This window comes from Taudactylus pleione, unplaced genomic scaffold (genome assembly GCF_031769625.1).
Source record: "Taudactylus pleione unplaced genomic scaffold, aTauple2 ptg000201l, whole genome shotgun sequence".
In the NCBI taxonomy this organism is placed as follows: Eukaryota; Metazoa; Chordata; class Amphibia; order Anura; family Myobatrachidae; genus Taudactylus; species Taudactylus pleione.
In genome coordinates this window covers 41693075-41718671 of record NW_028284603.1, presented here as the reverse complement: position 1 = coordinate 41718671, position 25597 = coordinate 41693075, and the positions used below count along the sequence as shown (strand labels likewise).

General features: G+C 43.7%; 1 protein-coding gene across 4 annotated transcripts in view; it reads left to right on the top strand.

Moving 5' to 3' along the window:
* Positions 1-25597, top strand: part of RIN2 (Ras and Rab interactor 2) — a 168121-nt gene that overhangs the window by 41151 nt on the left and 101373 nt on the right. For 2 of the 4 annotated variants that reach the window (XM_088477342.1, XM_088477344.1), the window contains exon 2: positions 7781-7873. In XM_088477342.1, the coding sequence (XP_088333468.1) occupies positions 7781-7873 (93 nt within the window). Of the gene's footprint in view, positions 1-7780; positions 7874-22499; positions 22628-25597 lie in introns of those variants that run through there. The other 2 variants (XM_088477343.1, XM_088477345.1) reach the window with 2 other exon arrangements.

The window sequence follows — 25597 nt, the reverse complement described above, 5'->3', positions numbered from 1 at the left end:
AAATGATACACACCTTCAAACAATCCATTTTAATTTCAGGTTATCAGGCAACAAAACATGAAAAATGCAAAGGGGGTGAATACTTTTGCAAGGCACCATACACTGCTAACTACTATGCCACTGAGCTTTATAATTAAGAGGAGTACTATTTATCCCCAAATATTAGTGTACGGGGAAGGGATTTATTTTATTAGTATTCTCTGCATTAAGGTGCGAATCCACTAGCAGATAGTGGAACGACAGTACGATTACAACATTGTAATCGTACAGTCGTTCCTCTTCCCCTGCATTGCCTACTCATAAGCGATATGTCGTTCAGTGTAGGCACCCTCCCTCATCCCTGAACATGGTTAATCTGTCGTTATCGGCAGATTGACCAGCATGTTCAGGCGATAATTGATGCCGAAAACAAGCAGCGGGAGCGCGCATCGCTGGTCGCCTCCGACGTAGTGCAAGATTTGTGCACGATTAATCAACGATTGAACGATATCGTTATCGTTCACTTGCTCATTTTAATCGGCAAGTGGATACCCGCCTTAAGTTTACATTGTATATTTGCTAATCAGATTCTAGTTATTAACTTCTAGAAGGTGCTAGATAAATGATTGTGTCTCTTAAGGCTCCCATACATCAGCAATTGATTGCAGCAATTGTGCAATTTGCACTCGACTGTGTATAAAAATCTTTCCATTTTTCAATCGATTGCAGAATTGCCACAATCGATTGGAAAAGATTTTTATAAACAATCGATTGCAAATTACACAATTGCCTCAATCAATTGCTGATGTATGGGGGCCTTTACACACACACTCTCACTCAGGTGATAGGTCCTCTATAACTTGACCATACATCTTAACTAAAATGTGATAGTAAATTGTTCTGCACAGTCATCTTTATTTCCCCACATATCTGCCTTTATTGGTTACAGCTGTCATATGGTTTGTTGCTGTGAGGTATATATTAAGCAGATGGATTGCCACGTATACCTAACGCATTATTAAAACATCCTTACAGTGGTGCTAGCCCCACGTTAGAATCTTTCTGCATAAATGTGACATTGTCAAGACTTTCTGCATAAATGTGACATGTTCAGATGTTCACCTACTGTTAGTCGTAAAATAATAGATAAAGAGAAGTCAATAGATTAAACAACACAAAAAAGTATATAATTTTTCATTAACTTATTGATCAAAAAGGTCCAAGGGGCCTGATTCAGAGGTGGCTGCAGGCTTGCCTAAGTCTTTTGGTGGTCACCAGTCTGCAACGTTTTGCAAATGCCTCTACTTCCTGTTTAAGTTTGCTGCAAACCAGCTGGATGAGCCAGAAGACCACTGGAAGAATGTTCTGTGGACGGATGAGTCTACAATTCTACTTTTTGTTTTAAATGAGAAAAACTTAACGTTTGGAGAAAAACAAACACTGTCTTACAACATACGTAAAGACCTCATCCCAACCGTGACACACAATGGTGGCAGTATAATAGGATAAAGACAGCCATCAGTGACGGAACTATGAATTCTGAATTCTACAGGAGAATGTCAGTGACAAAAACCCTAAAATCAGTGAGTCTACAAAAAATTTGGTTGAAGCAGAAATAATTCTCTGTATTAGGAATGGCCAAGTCAAAGTCTAGACCTTATTCCATTAAAAATGATGTGATGATGACCGCAAATGTCTGATTGAAGTCAATGCTGCTAAAAAGGGGGAGGGGGGGGGGGGGGGTTTACTCAAATTACTGATCCTCAAATACTGTTTTCTAACAAATACATTTATTGTTGGATCATTTTAATGAATAAATTAATTAAATTATTATAGAATTTGGTAATATTATGGAGAAATACAGAAAATTGTAAAGGGTTCACAAACTTTCTAGCACCAATGTAATTGACACTATGCATTTTGTATGTATTGAAAACAAATAACTTGTGTGCGCTCAGTGACATCATAGGTTGTATCTCCAATCTAGTGCAGTTCCGATCCACACCAATACCACAATTGTGACCTTTGCTCTAGTGGCACAGATCTCTGTTACTGGAAGTAAAATTACTCAGGTATTTTATAGGTACATTTTGACATTTTGGGATTGTGTCCAACAATTAGTATATTTATTTTTCATCCTGTAATCCTATGCAACCGATGTAAACTGTGCATAACTGAAATTCTTTTCTTACTTTTTTTTGGGTTTGGTTTGGTGTATATTTCCCCCGTAATTATGGTATATCATCAGCTTTGTAGATTTAACAATTTATTTTGTCTGTGCATGGAAATATTACACAAAACTAGAAGTGGTTTTGTTTATAGCCAAATGCACTCATCATATTTTATGTACTGTATAAGTGTTATTTTTTTCACAGTAATAGTTTGAAACATAAAGGAATACTTTTATCTAGCTTATTGACCAAAATGGTTTTTCAGTAAACCAATAAAAGCTGTCTTTGCAGCCTTAAAAATTTAGGACTGCACCTTGATCCCTTGTTAAACATAAATCTATTATGTAATCGTGGTTTTAAATATGCTCTTTTAAAATTGTGATTTAATAGTGGTTTGTAATTTTAGCTTATTAACGTTTGACAGCATAGTCCGTTTTATTTATACATGACCATGTATACTGATCACATGTTTCCGTAAGGCTCTCATATGTTCTAAAGACAACTGGCACTGTAAACAAACCCTTTATGTCTTGTTCTTTCTTTACATTATGTTGACTTGCGTCTTTACACAAGCTGATCCTGCTGTTTAACCTGACTCAAAAGTTATTTCTGATACCTGCTGCAATCTCTCCATTCTAACCGGCAGCCGCAGCCCCCATAGGTTTCTATGGGGGATGCGATGATGCCAGATTTACCAACTTCCGAATGCAAATTATTCCAGAGATAGGCCCTTGCAGCTAACGCCATCTGAAGATGGCATTAATCGCTGTAGCCTGTGGGCTACACTACGCATGATTAGCCGGCAGAGTGTTCCCCCGGAACCCTCCTCGGCAATGGCGACCGCGCATGTGCAGTCAGCGGGATTGCTTACGCGCTGTAGCCCCGGCAGCGCTCCTGGCACATCACATGGAGCCCCTTTGGAGCCCCTGTCCCTGTGTGTGCTAGATGATACATCCGGGCACTATGATCGCATTGTAAGGAGGTAATGTCATGCCCAGATCGCATTGCAAATGCGATAATTAATAAATGGGCCCCATTGCCTGATATACTTTGTAAGTGTCACAGCTTCTAATGACATCCATGATGAGGTTTAGCAGCGATTAAGAACAAGGTACCACATGTGACACACGTTAAGTAAAAAAAACTTACGAGCTGATTCAGACCCGGATGCTAAGCTGCGCTCTCTCGCTTCTGTCTGGGGCCAGGTATGCAAATTCCGCGACTGCACTGTCTGGCTTCAGGACGCCCTTATGTCTTATAGAGCAACGGCAGAGTGAGCGCACGCCAGTTTAAAGACGCTCACTTTTATTTCTTAGCACGAGTCATCTCCCGGAAGTGTATGATTAATCAGAACCATCGAGAGCCATCGGAGCTACACGTAGCGCTTGAGGTAGACTCTACCCCGCCACAAGCACTGCGATCACTGCAGGCTGAAATACAACCAAGTGACGTGTACAATGACGCTTCCATGCTACTTATGCACACTCCTAGAACTCCGTTATGACGCTCAGACACGCCTGCGTTCGCACCACAAGGTGCTTGTGAATGGGGGAGCCATTCACAAGCACCTTCCCCCTCTTACCTCCCACAAACGGCACTCTCTGTCACTCAAAGTAGCGCTCAGTCTGTGTACAATGAGCGCACGATTCCCGATCGCAATGACTGGCTTGCACACGCGCACTGCGACGCATGCGACAATCATCCCTAGAGAGCGTCCCCGGCTTAGCGTCCGGGTCAAAATCGGGCCCTTAGTTCATTATATATTTTGGTCAAATTTCTGATTTTTGAAAATACTCCTAAGTATCTGTATTTGCAGCTTCTAGTTACATCTCTTATCATGTTGTTTATTTTTTTTAAGGTATTTTTTATTAGATTTTATTTATCTGAATAACAGAGACCATAATAATCAAAATCTCACTTATACAAATTATTATCAAACAGAAAAGGTCTGTTCCTTATAGAATAAAAACAGAGGGCCTGATTCAGAGCCGGTCGCTATTTGCGCTCGCTCGTCCAGAAAATAGGGGTGGCTATTCAAATGAACCGTTCGCTGTTTGCGGTCTGTTCACGCCTCTAGGTCTGAACGAGCGAACAAAACTTGCGGTCGTTTTTTGGGAAACTACGCCCCCTGTCCGCTCGCATCCTACGTCATGTCCGCTATTTATTAGATTAATCGAGTACATCGAACAGGGTATGAGCTGCTCGCTATTCTTGTGGTTGGTTTTTGCTACCACAATTTTGCGAGCAGTTCTGAGTTAAAAAAAAACAAGTGACGTGGTCAATGACGCTGCTGTATTAATTATGCACACCCTTAAAACGCCCGTTTTGACCTTTAAGCACACCTGCGATCGGATTTCCACTCCCCGTTTTCAAGCACCTTCCCCTGTTACCACCCACATACGCCTCATTCTGTCACTCAAATTAGCAGGCATTCGCTATTTTGCGAGCACATGAATTTCGGCCGCACTGACTGGTTCGCGCATGCGTATAACGATCCGTACGCATGCGCAGTTGGGCAAACATCGCTCGGAGCGAACGAGCTGCCACTTACGAGTGGCTCTGAATCAGGCCCAGAGATTGTGATCCATTTTTACAACTTAACACAGAGAGGGGTATTCAATATGAAACGTTAACTTCACTGTCGAAGTTAACGTTTCATATCAGAGTTTTTACCTGCGTTAAAGTATATGGCGCGCTCCCGCTTATACCCGTATTCAATATAAAATTAACGAAAACGGGAAACTCCGAAGTTGGATTTGCGTAAAGTTACGAATTTTTCCTTAAAAAAATTGTAAGACCCCCCCTAAAGTAGTAAAAACATGGGGGATCACTATGGGTACCCCCGTTTTAGCCTTTAATTGAAAGTCGGGGATTTAAATAGCCGCAGCAGGTGTTTTTTTTCCGACATTGAAGAAGTGATGCAGAAGAGCACTTAGGTTATTTTTTTCGTTTTTTTAAGTGGTCCCATCAAATTTGGGGTACATGAAAATGGGTACTAGCATATTTTGATGTCCCTAAAGTAAGTTTTTAAAAATTCTGCAAAATGTGCACCTGCCGCTATAAATCTATTCTAGAAAACACCTGCCGCATACTTGCAGAATAGCCCTGAACCTATTTCCCTATTGTTTAACAATTTTTTCCCTTTTTTTTTTTTCACCCCAATTTTTAAATTAATTTTTTGGGGTGTCCCTATTTTTTTTAAAACTTTTTTAAATGTCAGTCCCAGGGGTGCAGGCTATTTTTTTTAAGCCTGCACCCCTAACCCCAATTCTGCACTTTTTTTCGACACCTATTCAATGGTGAAAACTTATCAAAGACTTTTCAAAACTGCGATAAGTCTTTGAAATTGAATACGGTGTAAAACTAAAACCTGCGATAATGACATCATACCTCCGATATTAACGCAAAAACGATGTTATCGCACCCATATTGAATACCCCTGAGAGAGTGAAGCAAATAAAAAAATAAAAAAGAGTTCAGCGTACACAACGGTAAAGTAGGCTGAATAAAGAAAGAAAAGAAACAGAAAAGGGATAAAGAAGAGAAAAGGAAAGAAGAGAAAAAAAAGGGGGGAAAGGAAAGGTCCCCTGGGTGGGTCCCAAGACTGAAAAAAAATGACTACATATATACTGTACATATACACATCCTGGAAATATACAGAGATATTTATACATCTGCCAATATACATCTCATATCATGTTATATAATAAGGTTAAGTGACAATGGGCAGGATGCATAATGCATAGCATTCGGGATGCGATGAATCCCGCCACCCTTCGCATGCATGCATTAGCAACGCCGGTATGCATGAAGATTACCGCAAAGGACCGCTATCTCGGTAAGCAAAGCTCTTTGCAATGGAGGGACTTCTGGGTCTATGCATGCGCAGTAGGACGCACACGCCGCGGGCGTTGCTGTGCGGGATCCGATTGTATCCCTCTCACAGCACTCTCCCGATAGAAACCCATAGGCTTCTTTAGGGTAACACCAACAGAAGATGGCGTTACCCATCGCAACCAAGCCTCGGCGTGCATCGCATTCTGAGGCTTGGTGCATTTGAGAAATCAGGTCAAACATGCATTTTCGGGGTTTAACAGCATTTTGCTGCATCCCGGGCTTATGTCATCTTGTGCGATCTCAGTATTGTACATAATCCCTATAAAATTAATTGTAGACTACATCAAAGGTTTCTGTGTAAACTGGTTTCTGTCTGAATAGAATTCATCTTCAAACAGCACTTACTAGGGGTCCGTTAGTGAGAAAAATATTTTTCCTTTTATATTGTCCTAAGTCAATATGCTTGTTGTTAATAAGCTAGTTAACATGAAAAGCTTCCTGCACAATGAGATTTCTGAATAAATATGTTTTAAAGGTGCATGTAACTAGGGTCTGGTTATCCTGATGTATTCAATCCCCAGTTTATGTGGGCACGTGCCACATGGTGTCCTATGTTTTTAAGTGGTTGGCAAAGGAACAGCAGTAGCCAATGAGATGATTCAAGTATTTACAGCAGACATGTGGGTCAGTCTCGTGTCACACAGTGACCTGTGCGCTTGTCTCATTATATTAGGGAGGACAGGGTTGTGGGTGGTGTCATGATGTTTGGAACACTTACCGATTTTTTTACACTATCTGGCCAATTCCGACGCACGACAGATCATGTAAAAAATGCCCAAATCATGAGTCCCCACTCACGATCACGATGAGATGCGCGTCCCCGCTGGTCGCACAGTGCATCGTCAGATCTGCCGTGCTGTAGGGCAGATCTGCCAATCTGGGACACAAATGCATTGGAAAAAGTCTGGATGCACGTAGATCGTTTGTAAATTGGACATTTTAAACACCAAATCGTGTGCAGAACTGCCGGGGAGGAGTTTCAAGGGAAATCGTACACGATGTCGGATCGTGTGTAGATCGGTAAGTGCGTAGGCACCTCTAAGGCCCCCATACATCAGCAATTGATTGTAGCAATTCTGCAATTTGTAATCGATTGTGTATAAAAATCTTTCCCTTTTTCAGTCGATTGTGGCAATTCTGCAATCGATTGAAAAAGGAAAAGATTTTTATACACAATCGATTGCACAATTGCTGATGTTCAATGATGGAAGGATCAGGGTCACAAATAGCAGAGAGTAGTAGTGTAAGGCGTCTCTAAACTTGGGGCAGGAAGATTGGGGTGTCAGACACCCCTCTGAATAATAAAAAGTTATTGTTTTACCTTAGCATTATTGTAAAATCCATGTGTATAGATTGATTTGACCCTTCTTTTCCTTCTGGTGCCTCATTTTCCAGCTGGAATCCGTTCTGCCCTGTGGTAATGGGTCTGTAATGCAACATGTTTTTTGTAATTACAGGGAAAGTAAAAAGAAAAACACACTAGAGTAAATAAACCCTCGTCCCACGCCAGTCACTGACCACTAAATTCACTTTAATAGGCTCTCAGCCCCCTTCTCTGTGCCTAACAAATGTGGGCTAGGGATGAGACTGAAGGAGGCTGAGCTAGGACAGCAGTGGATGGGCACTGTGTTGATGGAAAAGCTCTTGGCAGGGTGCGTGTTGTGACAGATTCTGTGGCTTGTAGAGGAATTTCCTACAGACAGCACTAACCATTAACATGTCTTTGCTCTCAGAATAGCTGGGAAAACAGAGAAGCCGTCCAGTGCAGGTCTGCCCAGATGACAATGGAAGTGTGTCGGATGGAAGACCGAGAGAGCTTCTTTAAGGTACAGGAAAAGTTACATTTTTTTTTTTTACTTGTGAATGATCTGGTGGTTACAGGGAGCTCACACGGATGGTGCTGTCAGCTGCTGCAGGTACTCTGTGTGATTTCTGAATTTAAAGTGCTGTATTTTGTTGAAACACTTCTCAATTGCTACAGAGCAATTCCGTCTCGTATGCACTGTTATGAATTTATTGATGTGAGAAGTTCCTGATTATACTACAGCAAACATTTGTAAACCAAATCGACAAAACTGTGTTTGTAAGATAGCCAGTCAGTCCATGGACAGCACTTTAAATAAGGTTGCTATTATAGAATTGATGGTTGGTTAATGTTACTTACTTAACTCTTTAAGGGGTCTATTTACTAAGCAGTGATAGGAGACAGAGTTAAAAGTGATAAGGTGCCAGCCAATCAGCTCCCAAATGCCATCTCACAGGCTGTGTTTGAAAAATGGGAGCTGATTGGCTGGCACCTTATCACTTTCTTATCACTTTTCACTCTGTCTCCTAACACTGCTTAGTAAATAGACCCCTAAACATCATACATAAAAGAGTTTACCATAGCCTTCTATCATGTCATGCTATGTGTATTAAATAAATAAAATACTTTAGAGTAAATATTAGTAATGAGATGTTTATGTGATGATCTGTACATGGTTGCATGGAAAAGGTGCAAACAACAATGAAACAGACAGAGGCCCTGAGAGATAGACGATCTGAAAGAGCGCTCGCTCTGAATCAGGGCGTTGTTTTTTTTTGTGCGTCATCCGGCTCCGTCGTGCGCATCTGTTCTGGGCCACCATCGACCCAGTTGCGAGCGCTCAGCGCTTGCGACCGGGTCTGAGTCAGGCCCGGAGCTCTGGGCCTGATTCAGAGCCGCTCGTAAGCGGCCGCTCGATCGCTCCGAGCAATGTTCGCAACATCTGCGCATGCGTATGAGTCGTAATGCGCATGCGCCAACCAGTCATTGCGGTCGGAAATTGTGCGCTCACAAAATAGCGAGTGCCTGCTAATTTGAGTGACAGGATGAGGCGTTTGTGGGTGGTAACAGGGGAAGGTGCTTGAAAACGGGGAGTGGAGATCCTTACGCAGGCGTGCCAAACGGTCAAAACGGGCGTTTTAAGGGTGTGCATAATTAACAAAGCAGCGTCATCGTCCACGTCACTTGGTTGTCTCTTAGCCTGAACTGTTCGCATGATTGCGGTAGGAAAATCCAACCACAAGTACTGCGAGCAGTTCAGACACCTTTCGATGCACTCGATTAATCTAATAAATAGCGGAGATGACGTATGATGCGAACGGCCAGGGGGCGTCTTTACAAAATAGCGAGTGCATGTTTCGTTCGCTCGCTCAGACATAGAGGCGTCAACAGACCGCAAAGAGCGAGCGCTCAATTTAAATAGCCGGCCCCTTTTTCTGAACGACCGTTCACAAATAGCGTCCGCTCTGAATCAGGCCCTCTGTCCAGTCACCACTTGTACTGGAAACTAACACAGAGCCGTGTGGATTTCAAATATCTAAAGCCGGGTACACACTAGAGGATTTGTGTACCCAGCGATGGCAGATGTGACAGCATGATATATCGGACGGTCCATACACATTGAGAGATTTGGCGTCCAACTGCCCGATACATCGTTCACCTGCACCATTCACCTTCCTGGCGTCGTCAGCTGGGTTTCTCCATTGCCGTGCATGCACAGCCAATGGAACAAGCCAAATGTCGCTGCGTGGTAGCCAGCATAGTGTATACACACTAGACGTTCCAGACAGTATGTCGGTCCATTTCACCATATTGTCCGAGAAATCGTCTAGTGTGTACAGTGTCAGAGTATTAAGTGACAGTTGTAAATAGATATCTCTACATATTTCTCTACTGGGTGTGTACAGCTAAATGGATATAATTTACCATTGGATGAGCCATCCAGGACAAGCATGGATGCCATCCCGGCATTGAATGGAGAAAGCATTTCCATCGAAACAGAAACATCTGTTGCCAACCATCGGTTTCCGATGGCCATCCCTATTCAACAGTGCCTTCTAGGCAGAAAGGAGGGGAATACAGCAGGCGCATGCTGACGTACCACCTCCGCAACTGGCTTTGGACAAAAGCTGCATTTTTATGCTTTTTCTGACATTAGAAAATGCTAGTAACAGCTTTTTGCTTTTTAACACATGCTTTGTACACAGTGGATAACTGGCCTAAGGATGTATTTTTATTATTATTTAGTATATCACTATGAAAACTATGGGGCTGATTCGGCATTACACATATAGCTAAACGCAGCTTCATGATTATCGGGAATCTGTGCGTGCACAGCACCCATTCTGCAAATGTGCAGAACAGGTCATACGTGATTGCAGCACTAATTCTGCACATGTGCAGAACAGGTCATGCGTGATTGCAGCATCCATTCTGCAAATGTGCAGAACAGGTCATGCGTGATTGCAGCACCCATTCTGCAAATGTGCAGAACAGGTCATGCGTGATTGCAGCACCCATTCTGCAAATGTGCAGAACAGGTCATGCGTGATTGCAGCACCCATTCTGTGCCTCTCCATTATTGAAAGACTGAGGCATTTAAGGGTGGTGCGGGGACGGGGATGGCCGGTGTTCCCGGAAGTGGGGGCTTTTCTGCCCCATTTTCCAGGAGTCGCACGGACGTTCTAAAACTGGAATCTGTTTGCTTATGTACCCACTTTAATATGGTGATTGGGTCATTTTACACTAGGTTAGAGCATATTAGGTGTTTTATAACATCTTTAAAATCTGTATACTTGGTCTGCTAGGCTTATTATATGGGTCTGCTAGGCTTATTATATGGGTCTGCTAGGCTTATTATATGGGTCTGCTAGGCTTATTATATGGGTCTGCTAGGCTTATTATATGGGTCTGCTAGGGTTATTATATGCGCTCCCTGGATCAAGGTTTTTACTGCTTCTGAACTAGAACAGTGGTTTATTTAAGCACCTGCTATTTTTGTCAGATACTTGTTTTATTTTCCCATCAACTTTCCAAGTAAAGTTTGGAAGTATATACGCTCCTGCCTCTGCTGCCGAGTTGTGCAAAGCAAAACCACATGTAGAGATGAATCTGTTCTAAGCTTGGCTGGTAAGCCTGCTCTCTGGTGGAGCGCTCGCTTATAAAGTGAATTATGAATACTGTAAAGCTGTGCCAATTTTACTTTTTTTTTATTTCTAACCCGTACAATTTATTTTGTGCCATGGAAGGGAATGTTTAAATTCCATCACACATGGTAAAATAAGCATATGCTGCTGGCCAGGATAACCAGATTTTTATATGAACCAATCTTTAATAATGTATTTCCCAATGTGTCTATATTAACAAATCAGAAATGTGTGGAATTCCAGTCCGAAATTTTTTTTAAAACCCGTCATGGATCGGGGACGGTAAGGTACACTGCAAGTCACCGCTCTCAATGGAAAACCTTTTGCTTAGCTTTGGGGTATTTTATGCAGAAGGATTTATCTGTATTTAGAATGTAAAAGAAGAGGATTGTGAAATGAGTGGAAAAAGGCTCAAAATGTCAGAGTAAGCGCTGACTTCAGCAGTCTCTTTCACGTTTTCACGTCTGTTTCGGTGGTCATAGTGATAGATTTGGTGCTATTTGAAACATGAATGACATCTTAGATAAACAATGAAAAGAAGTCCAGAAAGGGATTCTATTTTTTTTTTTTTTTTAAATAAAACTGAACTTAAAGCTTTATCATAATAATTATGAGTGATGGGTTTGACTCCCGGGTATGACAGTTTTTGAAATGTGTGCGTTAAACAAAGGAAGACGTGACTGGCAGGGAGGAGGCCAGATGGAGGGGGAGTCGGACAGGGAAGATATAGAGGCGGCCAGTAGATGCCAGGTATCAAAGAAGAGGAAGCTACAATTGGGAATGATTATAAACAGAAAATTGACAGGCACAGCTAAAACTTTTGAAACATCACCCCTTGCCCTGCGGTGCCCTGTGCCATGATGACACATGTCGCACCACCCTAGTTACGGCCCTGCTTATGAAGGCAATTAAGTTAGTGCTGTATGCAGAATCTCTACTACAAACATCATCAGACCAGCTTTATAAATAACCCAATGAATTGATTTGTAATCCTCATGGCTACACCTTTATGTGGATTCCCAGGTTTTAGCTTTACAACTTCTACTGCCTTCAAGGCTGTAGAGAGTGGGCACGGGCCCTGGTACTGAGAGGGGCATGACCAATCAGTGGAGGCATAGCTCCCACAGGATCTGAGAGCGTGTACACTTATGAGGAAGCCTATCCCCATAGGTTGTGGCTGCTGTGGGCAGGGCTATGTGGTCTAGAGGAGGTGTCGGCGGCCACACAGGGGGACAATGACCCCCTTAGCATCTGTCCCGGGCTTGGCCCTTCTAACTTTGTCGGGCATAAAGTATTTAGTACCCTGCCACCCGCTTCCCCCATCTCTGCACCCCCATCTGCCTTGCACAGTCCTAGCGTCCTCCTCTAGAGAGATCTTCAATAACAGACTGATGACTTATCTTTACTTATTTAAAACCTAATGCTTAGATCCCTTTCTTGTACTCTGTTAATCATTAATCTGTTTATTTGTATCATCTGTTTTATTCTGGAAATATGAAGTGATTTGAGCCTTTTGGGAAGAAAAGTGCTATATAAATAAAATAATGCAGTCCCTAGAAGCCGGCCGGCTCGTTCATTAGTGGCGTGGGATCACAATCCTGCGCATGCGCACATTTACAAACCCCACTAAGGACCTTGTAACCCCTTTAAACCATGGCTGTGTCACTACCTTTCCAGATTTCTTAGAACACGAGAATATCTAGCACATACAGTATAATAATAATATGTAATAATTCATAGATATACACTTTATTGTACAGTATTTACCAATAATTGTAATATAGATAGATGAATGGCGTAACGTTAACCATTGCAACTCAAATCAAGCTTCATAAATTATGGACCCCCCTTAGATTGTATCCTTGTATGGAATCGGTATGTAATCCCGGGCGAGCTGAATAGCCGCCGGTTCATATACCGATACCAGAAGACCGAATTAGGCAAATACTGACTGGGCTGGTAATGACACTAACCCTCCCCTACCCTAACCCTCCCCTAGTGCCTAACCCTAACCTCCCCCCTAGTGCCTACCCCTAACCTCCCCCCGTTAGTGCCTAACCCCCCCTCCCCGCACCCTAAACCTAACCCTCACAGGGGGGGTGCCGAATCCTACCCCCCACCCTAGTGATGCCTAACCCTAGCCCCCCCTTCCCTATCCTAACCTTCCTCGGGGGGTGGTGTCTAACCCTAAGTCCCCCAGGGGTCCCTAAACCTAAACCCCCTGCGGCTAGAAGCTAAGACACCGGCTTACCTTTGTGCGGTGTGTCGGGATTTCGTAATGGGGCTAATGATAGGCTAATGATGTTGGGCTTGCAGTGTCGGGATATCGGTGGGCGGTATAGCGTGTGATAGCAGGATTGTCTTAACAGCATTGTAGGCTCTGGGTAAAGCAATGCACTGGGGCCCCTACACACCCATTCGTGGGAATAAATGTAAATGGTCAAGAAAACTAAACCTTTAAATTTATTGGTACTTTCAACAAAATCAATGTTAAAACATTGAGGGCGGGGGATGCCGCCGGTCACAATTCCGACTGCTGAATGCCTGCAAAGGATTTATGCTAGGCGTCAAAATACTGACGCCTACCATAATCCCAACGCCGGAATCCAGGACAACGCGTGCCTGAACGAGGCAAGTCCGAGGCGCCCGTCCTGTTGGCTATGGGGGGGGGGAGGATTAGGTTTAGGGCAGTTAGTGGGGTTAGCGTTAGGTTTTGGGGGTGGGAGGTTAGGGTTAGGCACCCCTAGGGGGGAGGGTTAGGGCTAGGCACCACCCCGGGAGTTTAGGGTTAGGCACCCCTAAGGGAGGGGAGGGTTAGATCACTTACCTGCCGCTGTCGGGATTTCCTGCTGTCGGGCTCATGCCGCTGGCATTTCAATCCCATTCCGAGGGCAGGATGTACTAAGCATCGCATCCGCGATGCGATACAACCCGCCTGTCTTCAGGTACATACCGTGGTTGATTACTGAGGTATGTACCTAGAATATTGCAGAGGACAGCTCTCCCGACAAGTGCTGTCCATTGCGATGGCTCCGGCTAGAGGGACTTCCGGTTTTAACACCCAGAGGTCCCTCTGGCTTCCTTCAGTGCATGCACAGGGAGGGATCTGATTAGTTCCCTCTCAGGAGAGGCGTCCCGACAAGAAGCCCATATTATTATTAAGACATTTTATTTATAGGGCACCACAAGTGGTCCGCAGCACCATACATACACAAGTAACAATAAGCACCACAATTCTCCATATACAATACAGCTGGGAAGGTAAAGGCTGTCATTGAAGTGCTAAAGAAGAGGGCTGTGAGACAGTAGGGAAGAGGAGCTTCCTAGGAGCTTACAATCTAGGGGAGAGGGGAGACAGACAGATGACATGAAGCATGAGTGTGTAGATGGAATCAGTATCCCGACAGCGGCAGCCCAACAGAGGAGGAAATCCCGATCATCCTAAGAAAGTACCAATTAACCTAATTCTACTCCCTACCCTAACCTCCCCCCCAAGTGCCTAACCCTAACCCCCATCTAAGTGCCTAAACCTAACCACCCCCCTTCCCCGCAGCCTAAACCTTAGTCCCCCGGGGGGGTGCCTAACCCTAACCTCCCTCCGGGGGTGCCTAACTCTAACACCCTTCCCCTAGCCTAAACCTAACCTCCCGGGGGGGTGCCTAACCCTAAATACCCCCAGGAGCCCCTAACCCCCCCCTCCGCGGCTGTCCACTCCCGGCCTACCTTCATTCGGTAAGCCGGGTGTCAGGCTCCCAGCGTAGGTCTAATGACAGGCGTCGAGATTTCGACGCCTGTCATTAGTGCCTTGCCGGGTTTAGACAGTCTTGAAGCCGGTGGTCGGGATTACGTCCATCGGCTTCCCGTGTAGATGGGGACCTTAGGGCAGGAAGGTGGAGATGGCTGAAGCAGGATGGTGGGGAGAGCGACGTGGTTATGTGGTGGAAGGTTATGCCCATAGGCTTCTAGACACAGCACTGGAATGCATAGCATTTTATGGGGTTTTACCGCATTTTCCCCTTTAGTACATCCCGCCCAAAAACACATGATGTAAAGCGAGGATTGTGGACTCCACCTCCCTCTTCTCCAGCTCGCAGTGCAGTTGCTGCTATGCATCGGAGCAGTGATTATAGTATGGGGGCCCCGAGAAAGATGGGCCCGGGGGACGTGTCCCCCTGTGCCCCTCCCCCTTTAATCTGGCTCTGTGGCTGCAGGCTGGGAGGCAGGTAGAGAATGTTGTCTGGTCACTCTGCATGTGTGTAACTCACAATCAGAGCGGCATGGAGCAAACGGCTGCACACCCCATGTAGATGCCAACCTGGCCCAGCCTATCCCTGCTTGAGCCCAGTGAGCCCGTATGTTAAGATGGCCCTTTGTGCAAGGTGGATACATGACCATTTCTACATAAGGGGTCTCACACTTGGCAGGTATTGTAAAGTTGACACTTCTTTCTAGGTACAGAATTAATTATTTTCACAGCAAACAACATTGTGGACATCAAAAAGCTAATAGTATTTTACTTCAAAGGTTTCTCAGCTTCAGCTTAATCTGCCAAGAATGTACTTCTTTATTGTGTGGAGAAATATGCTGAACACAGGCTGGAAGTTCAGCAGATCATCTGAGGACATACTGTAGCTGTGCACTGGAGGATTCTGATATTAGGCTCTGCACACACTGCCTGCTCTTATTTCACATACTTTCTATTCATCTTGTACCTGCTCTAGTCATTATATGTATTGTAGGGAATCCAGCTGAACATAAAAGACTAAAGTATTGTGAGTAAAGACTTAAAGGGTAACAAACTTAAAGATGATATTATAATACATTAAAATATTTGTAGAAGTTGTTATACCATATTAGAGTTTAAGGGGCCTATTCATGATGTCAATTATCGGGGTCCAAACGAACCCTGATAATTAACATTCTAACTCGCCGTGTGGCAATTTATCATTGCTCCGACTCCGTGACAGCTGATGCGAAATCAGCTGTCCCCATGAGCGGCTTCACTTCTCCTTTTCGGAGCAGTGACGGGACTGCGCATGCGCAACCTACAGAGTCCCAACGTCTGGCGGAAGGAGCCGGACATGGGTGGATCCCACTTTGCAACCCGGACCTCATTCCCATAGGGAAAGAGTGGGTTGCGAGCCCTGAGCAGGAGCTATCTGAAGATGGCGAATGCTCCCGCAGTCAAGCTCCAAAAATATTATATTTTCGAAGCTTGATGAATTCTGTCCCCATACTAGTGTATGGGGACAGTGGGCCATTCCGCAAAAGGAAGGTAAGTAGGCGATATCTGTGATACTAGTGTATAGGGGACAGCGGGCCATTCCGCAAAAGGAAGGTAAGTAGGAGATATCTGTGAAACTAGTGTATGGGGACATCGGGCCATTCCGCAAAAGGAAGGTAAGTAGGAGATATCTGTGATTTCCTGCTTTACCTTCTTGATGAATGGCCCAATAACTTAAGTTTTACAACTGCAGGTGAAAATGTGCATTTTCACTTGCTTTTGTAAAAATTAAGTAATGATGAATAGGCCCCTAAAAGATCATTCCACTTTGTATAACTCTTTTAAAAAAGGTACATACTAACCCAAGTTCTAATTTCATCTGCTCAGTGGTATCTCTGAATAAAATCCGTCCTTCACCACCGAGAACTCGATCATCTCCTTAGGTCTCAGCCTAGCGATCTGTTGGGTGCGCTTTCTTGCCACAATATTGCTCTAGCTCTGTTACACTAGCTTAAGCACACCATGAAACTGTGTTAAGGGGATTGGTAAGTACCTTTTAAAAAAATGGAATTATTCTTTAAGTGTACCCTAGTCTTGTTCTTTTTATTTTAACAGGGGTTTCCATCTTACCTTTAACTTTTATATGTGCCGTCCTTCAACTTTTACTAAATACATGACTTTTTAGATTTGTATGCTTTTCGGTCTTGTATTTTTATCATCAGGTGCAGTGTTTTGTGTGTCTTTTTTTTGCCTCTCTGGGATGAAAGGCATCTCTGCTATGCTCTCTGCATCCAATACAAGTGTATTCAGAGAGCAGCTTTGTTTTGCCTTCAAGATAAACTGAAATAAATAACTGATGGTATAACTACATGTATGAAAACCACATAGTAATAAAAACTTCTGCATTTACTATAAATGAAAGTAATCTGGAAAAGCACTTTGATTGTATTTTGGACTGGTAATCATTTGTAAAAATCCTATCTCTTATCTTGGCACCCCTATTTCAACAGTTTGCAATATTATTAAGACGTTTGCTACTCATGGAACTGTGAAGAACCTCCCTGGACGTGGGGGAAAGAGGAAAAAGTTATGTCATATGGTGACACCCTACTCTGCTGTTACAGTATAACAGGGGTGGCCAACCTGCGGCTCTCGAGCCGCATGCATCTCCTTTGTTTCTAAAATGCTCCCCCTACTGGAACTGGGATCTCTGGTCTCTTAAGCGATCAGAGACTAAAGAAGCCCCTGATCGCTTCAGAGGCCAACGTTCCCAATGATGCATTGAGGAGCCTGCCCTGCGCGCCTACTGGATCTAGTTAGATCCAGTCTGAGCGAGGCAGAGCCAGTGTGGTCAGGTAAGTACTGGGCTGGGGGCACTAATTTAGGGGGCACTAATTTAGGGGGCACAAATGCAGTGACACTGCTTAAGTGGCACTACTTTAGGCGGCACAAATACAAGTGGCACTGTATAAGGGGCACAAATACAGTGGGTACTGCATAAGGGCCAAAACTACACGGGCACTGCCTAAGGGGCACAAATATTGGGGACATTGCATAATGGGCACGGCTACAGGGGGCATTGCATAAGGGCCACAACTACGGGAGTACTGCATATGGGGCACAGCATAATGGGCACTGACTTTCTCAATGTATTTTATGTGGTTCTGGATTTCGATATGTATTTAATGTGGATGTGTGTTTTAATTTTAATATCTGAAAGACTAATTAAGACATTAATGTGATTCTTTTGCGACGGATTTCAATCAGCAATAAATTACAGAATTTGGAATAAAACTGTATAAAATTTGATGAAAAAAAATAGACAAAAACCATAATAAATGCTTCGGTATAGCTAACCTGAAAATGTCAAGAAAACTACCAGAACCATGTGAGAGCACTAATAGTGGCCTGTGTTCTGACATGGACCCGGCACCCTAGCTATGTACGGACACTGTTTACGTTCTGCCCAGTTCGGCTCCTGATTGGCCGCGTGACGTAGCCATTACATAATGAGGGAGGGCACGCGGCCGGCACACCACGTGAGGCTGCTGCCTTATGGTGAGCTCTTCCCTCACCTACTTTCTCTAGCACGTCGATTCCAGGCTTGCAGCTCCCAGACAGTCAGCACCGGGTTTGCGCCTTGAGAGCAACGCCTCTTTTTTCTGCTTTCCACGAGAGCTGTCGGCAGCCGCTGATTGCCGGGAGGCTGGAGGACGGTGAGGCGGAGTAACAGTGCATTATCATTTGCATCTTGCAAATAACTCCTGGAAACAGTCCGTTATGCTTCAGAGTCCATGGCCAAATATATGAACGCATTGATTCCAGGCTCGCAACTCCAGGCAGTCAGCACCGGGTTTGCGAATCAAAATCAGTGCCTCTTTTCTCTGCTTTCCACGAGAGCTGTCGGTGTGGTACCCATACACCCCTGCATTGCTGGGTGATAGTTATATTTTTACTTTATTGTAAAGGTGTTAAATGGGTTAATTTCATGTATGCTGTACTGTGCCTCAGTTGTTATATTGTATTGTATTGGTTTTACTTCATGGAGTGTTATGGTATTCCCCACGTATTCAATTAGTCTTGCACCGGCGAAACTTTTTCGCATGGCGAGGTTTTCGCCTACTTCGCATGTTTTCATGTGGAAAAGTATGGGGCGCGCTCCCGCTATTCCCCGTATTCAATCAGAAAGGAGGCGAAAACTGCACCCGGCAAAATTGAAAAAGTCCTGTCAAAAAAAGGGGAATTCAGTCTGACATCCCCCAAAAGATGCACTAACATTGGGGTTCACTATACATGCCCCCAATTAGCCCTAATGAAGGTTTTTGGGGCATTTAATTTGTGACAATAGGTGCCAATTAGCGCATTTGCACAAGAAGAATAGCATTAAGCAGTATTTTTTGGAGAAAATAACTACTCTCAGCAAATTTGGGGTACTTGAAAATGGGTGCTAGCATATTTTTAAGTTGCTAAAGTGAAGTTTTAAAACACGTAAAAAATACACCTGCTGCAAGCACCTGCAAACAAATTAAACACCTGCCCCATAATTGGGGACCCCCTACAAGTCTATTTAGCTAGTTTTTAACTTTGTCCCCCAACTTTGCACTTTTTCGCACCCAAATTGTAAGTACTTTTTTGGGGTGTTCTAAAGTATTTGTATTTATTTTTTTGACACAGTTTATCTTTGGGAGACTGTCCCAAGGGTGTAGGGGGGTTTCCCAAAGTTTGTATCCCAAAACCGCAATTCTGCACTTTTTTCCACCTGCTATTCAAAGGCAAAACTTTTCAGCCGATTACATTGCATTGACTTTTCACGTTCGCGAAAAGTTTTTGGAATTGAATACGGGGATAAGTTTTCACCATACTTTTCCGCGGATTCAGACTTTTCGCTTCTAATTGAATACAGCCCTTGGTCTGAACTGCTTCTAAATGGGGGTTGCGAGGCAAGGACTCCTCTCCCACTGGACATTATGGGGGACCCCTGCTTGAATTGGACTTAATGGCCAACAGTCTTTGTGGAACAGCAGAACAGCATGTGACCCGAGGAGCTGCCCAGCTGACAGTTGGCCAGTCCTGAGATGATAGTATGGAGCGCTGGACATGCACACTTGCTGGGTTGGGTGGTGATCGGCAGCAGGAACCGCAGGAGCTAGTTGCTGGAGAGACCGAGCTACACAGGACCTCCGTTCCCCGCCTGTGACAGGAAAGTCCGGTGTGAGTCGGGAGAGGAGGCTGGTCTGTCTGATCCAGGAGGCGAGCTGTGGGCGGAGAGATCTGGAGGCTGTCCCAGTGAGGAGAGGAGGAGGCTGAACGAGGCTGTGATTTTCAAGGAAAGTGCAGCCCAATGTCAGAGCCTTTACTGCAGGAGATGTCTGTAAATAAAAGCAGCAGTACCCTACATTACTGATTCATCTCTCAGTAGTCAGTTAATAGGACATCTAGGCCCTCATTCAGAGCCACTCGCTAGCGGCAGTACGCTCGTTCCGAGCGATGTTCGCACATTGCGCATGCGTACGGTTTTTAGTACGCATGCGCGAACCAGTCAGTGCGGCCGAAAATCGTTTGTTCGCTATATAGCGAGTGCCTGCTATTTTGAGTGACAGAATGATGCGTATGTGGGTGGTAACAGGGGAAGGTGCTTGAAAACAGGGAGTGGAGATCAGAACGCAGGCGTGCTTAAAGGTCAAAACGGGCGGTTTATGGGTGTGCATAATTAATACAGCAGCGTCATTGACCACGTCACTTGGTTGTTTCATAGCCAGAACTGCTCGCAAAATAGTGGTAGGAAAAACCAACCACAAGAATAGCGAGCAGTTCATGCGCTGTTCGATGTACTCGATTAATCTAATAAATAGCGGACATGACGTATGATGCGAGCGGCCAGGGGGCGTTTTTAACAAAAAAACGAGCGTATGTTTTGCTCGCTCGTTCAGACTTAGAGGTGTGAACAGACCGCAATGTGCGAACGGATCATTTGAAGAGCCACCCCTTGTTTTTGAACGAACGACCGCAAATAGCGAACGGCTCTGAATGAGGGCCCTAGTTTCCCCTACAAGAGACTTAGGGATTATTCAGTGTTATCGTTGTAAGTGTCAAAGAACCAGTATCTTTCGATAAGAAGATTACTATTGCCTAAACTCTTACTGGCCTATCGCCATAACCAGCCATTAATTGTCATTCCCAGTAGCTAATCTCAGATAGTAACAGCCGGCAGACAACCCTGCCATTAATACTAGCTGTTTGTAAAGAGGGTGTGCGATATTGAGACTCCATAAGCCCTTTCCAAAGCAGCATTATTATTCAACAATGACTACTCTATCACTCAAAGCTAGTGAGACTGCAGTTATCTTTATACATTAGCCTTGCCTACTGTGCAGTTGTGAGAGACTAGTTAATAGAGGCAATCAGTAACTTTGTTACAAGCGCAAAACAGGATTGAAGTTGGCAACTTTGTTATCAACATAGAACACGACTAAACTGTACATAATTGAAATGTGCAGATTTCAGAAGAGAGACAGGAAGTGTAACGTTCCCCTATGATGCGGTAGTAGTAATGTCTTACCGAGGTAACGGATAAATCTCCCCTTGGGGCGAGTAATTTCCTTGGGATATAACCATAGGTTTATGAATCTCTTTACAATATATCGATTCAATTAGTACTGAAGAAGATCGGTATTTATTGTTGTTCTAAACAGTAACAAGTAAGTTAATTCGACACAATTTACATAAAATATGACTCAATACCTTGCATGAATAACATACTTATATATTGGTTCCCGACATAAAAGGACACGTCCGAAGAATAGTTTATTACACTGGAACCACAATATCTTCACAGCCGTTTATCTGTAAATTAAAGCGGTTAACTACCTTAAACAAACATCAGAACACATGCAATGACTCTATCATTACTCAAATATCATAACTTCAATAACATATAACACATTAAACATTCACGATATTACAGTCCCCCGTTGGCTGGCCAGCTAAATTAATAACGATGGTGCACAGTTGTTGTAGCAATGAGTCTATGATCTCATAAGAATTAAAGATGACTTATGTTAATTAATTGGTTAAATCCTGTCGCTGTCTCCGCTTCACTGTATCGACTTCCTTCCTAAGTCTATTTGTTTGCTGAGGCTGAGATTGCTACTTGCTCTATACTGCCAACAAAGTTTTATATTTATAGTCTTGTTCTATGTTGCTGACACTGTCGCTAATCACGCTCAAAATCCTCTGTGTACAGGCTATAACATTAAGACGGCATGGAGAAGAACCTGGGTTGGCGTGAGAATAGCTCTGCAGTATGAGACGGTAGGATTATTGTGCTGCACCTCGCTATAGCTGCGCTGTTACTGGCTGGTATAGTTCAATGAGGGTTTGCAGGTGGTAGTGGAAATAAGTAGGGGTGGCTGATAGAGATTGAACATTAACTAGAAGCGTTATATCAGTCCCGAAAGTATGTGGAGTATGTAAGCTGGCTGAGTAGGGCAACTGCGATAATAGTGCTTTTATTAAGACTACAGTTCTTCCCTGCTAACTGAACTATATAGGGACTCTCACTCCTGCTACGTGCTTAGGGTTAAATGCTGCAAGTCCCACCGGGAGCTATCACTCACCAGCACTACTCCGCCCTCTCTCCAAGATATCTGTCCAGTATAGTCTTTGTCCCTGCCTCCGGACTTAGTTAAGAGGCAGGAGGGGGCGGACACGACTGCCTCCGGCTCCGCCTTAAGCTCCGCCTTGATGGATGGCTGTCACTTGCTCTCCGGAGGGCGGAAAGACGCTCCGGAACTTGCTCTCAGTGCACTGCTGACACCTATCGCTGCTCTGCCGTGTATTACCGCCGATTACCGCCTGACCTGCGCCATCTACTCTCCTCTATGTCTCTCCCAGGACCGTTTTAACGGTTAGTTCAGCCGCCCCTTATCTACTTTCCTCCGGGTCCTTTTTTGCACACGCTCCCTCCCCTCTTGCCAGAGTCGCGTGCGGCTCCCTATCCCTTCAACGGCAGTCCTCCGTACCCTAATCATAGGGCAGGGCTCCCCTTCAAGTCCTATGGAAGCTTCCCTCCCTTGCGTTCCCTGCATATTCTAGTAGTGTAAGTCTCAACGGGAGAAACCATAACTCCCCAGGGAATAGGGTTCAGTCAGCCTGGGTACCAACATTAATTATAGTCTCATTAAACACAACACTACTATGGTACTTAATGATACTCCCCACACTTGGGGTACCACAGAAGCAGGGAGAATAAATTCTGGTTTTCTAAATTAAACTATTTATATACAACTTCTCAGGATAGTATAAGATCCCTCAGTCGACGACCGTGCACCACACCTATACAGCGATAGCTGGCCAGCAATTTATGAACGATATTGAGTTGAGTTTACGTCGTTCTTTATTTTACGATATTTTGCTGTTTATATGATATTTAGTTAAAAGGTATTAGTAAGTGTTTATTATTCTGACCTAACCAGCTTCATTTATAGACTAACAGCCCCGGAGTCTTAGTGGTTCCAGATTCCAGTAAAATAAAATACCAACGGGTCACATGTAATTTCTCCAGATTGCACTGTTTTTCATCTATTGCATGTAATGTATTGACTGGAATATTGTTGTCTTTATTCTGGTTTACTTCATTAGTAATTACTACTGTTAATAAAAGTGTAAAAGTTTATGGTACCAATTGGCCTGATACATTGTACAAACCTCTGGGTACTTTTGATTCTGATACAATCAAACTCGCTGAAGGAGTGCTACTGAGGGTGATCCCACTTCATATGGTAAGACACCTGACAGACATCATCAGGGTTAAGAGTAGGGTGTCACACCAGCAGCCACTGATTGGCGGGAGGCTGGAAGACGGTGAGGCGGAGTAACAGTGCATTATCATTTGCATCTATAGGGGCTCAGCTTGCAGTACCCCCTGGAAACGGTCCATTTTGCTTCAGAGTCCATGGCCAAATAGATCATCGCACTTACAAATTGGCGAAATGTTAAAATGAAAAAAGCCCCAAAAACCATAAAGGGGCATGGCTTAGCCGGTTATGCTTCACACACATCTTTTATTAGCCGATTCCGTCGTATTAACATTTACGCTCTAGCCATTATCTAGCTAAGCATTTTCCGTACGTATGTTCTGGGTTCAAATTGGTGAAATGTTCGCCACGGGCATACTAGTTAAACAAGAAAAACCTTGGGTTTGGAGGTCATTACAGTGTTCATTAGAAAAACTTGCATATTGAAAGGATTAACCACCATATACTGTAAATTAGGATGGATATTAGAAGTCACATAATAAATCAGTGACCTTTATGTGACCTTTTTCACCTACAGCCTTTTTTATATGGTCAGATATGACTTCTAATATACATACCTCTAATTTGCAGTACATTAAGGAGTACTTTATCTCATAAGTAAACAATCGAGCAATACTTATGTATGCTTCATGTAGTACTATTTGCTTTCCATTTGTATATGTACAATATCAGGGATTAAGCGTGCATTTAAGGACAGACAAAATCCCCAAATTAGTTTCTATCTTTACCACGTCAGACAAGGAAGTGAAAAAGCAGTAACTTCATGCAGGAACAAGAAATGTGTGCCCTGATTCTGTTACCATACTGGCTGTCAGCAGATCAGTAGCTTGTGTAACATGCACTATTAATCCCCACATAGTTGGCACATTGTAACAATGACCCCCATTATAGAGAGAGAATGTCAGACATGTTTGCTTAAATTTGTTAAAAAAAATAATATGACATAGATGGGGATATGGCATATATTTTTATTTAATAAACCTGTAGAATGTGGCTGGCGCTGTATTTTTATGAACATCTGTAAAAGGACCTGTATAGAATTTAATAAACCTGCAGAACGAGGCTGACAGTGTGTTCAGATGAACTTTGGCAGAAGACCTGTATATAATTTAATAAACCTGCAGAACGAGGCTGACAGTGTGTTCAGATGAACTTGGGCAGAAGACCTATATATAATGTAATAAACCTGCAGAATGAGGCTGACAGCGTGTTCAGATGAACTTGGGCGGAAGACCTGTATATAATGTAATGAACCTGCAGAACGAGGCTGACATTGTGTTATGAAGAACTTGGGCAGAAGACCTATATATAATGTAATAAACTTGCAGAACGAGGCTGACAGTGTGTTATGAAGAACTTGGGCAGAAGACCTATATATAATGTAATAAACCTGCAGAATGAGGCTGACAGCGTGTTCAGATGAACTTGGGCGGAAGACCTGTATATAATGTAATGAACCTGCAGAACGAGGCTGACAGTATGTTCAGATAACCTTGGGCAGATGACCTGTATATAATGTAATAAACCTGCATAACGAGGCTGACCGTGTGTTCAGATGAACTTGAGCAGAAGACCTGCATATAATGTAATGAACCTGCAGAACGAGGCTGACCGTGTATTATGAAGAACTTGGGCAGAAGACCTGTATATAATGTAATGAACCTGTAGAACGAGGCTGACATTGTGTGATGATGAACTTGGGGAGAAGACCTGTATATAATGTAATGAACCTGCAGAACGAGGCTGACAGTGTGTGATGATGAACTTGGGCAGAAGACCTGTATATAATGTAATGAACCTGCAGAACGAGGCTGACAGTATGTTCAGATAACCTTGGGCAGATGACCTGTATATAATGTAATAAACCTGCATAACGAAGCTGACCGTGTGTTCAGATGAACTTGAGCAGAAGACCTGCATATAATGTAATGAACCTGGAGAACGAGGCTGACCGTGTGTTATGAAGAACTTGGGCAGAAGACCTGTATATAATGTAATGAACCTGTAGAACGAGGCTGACATTGTGTGATGATGAACTTGGGGAGAAGACCTGTATATAA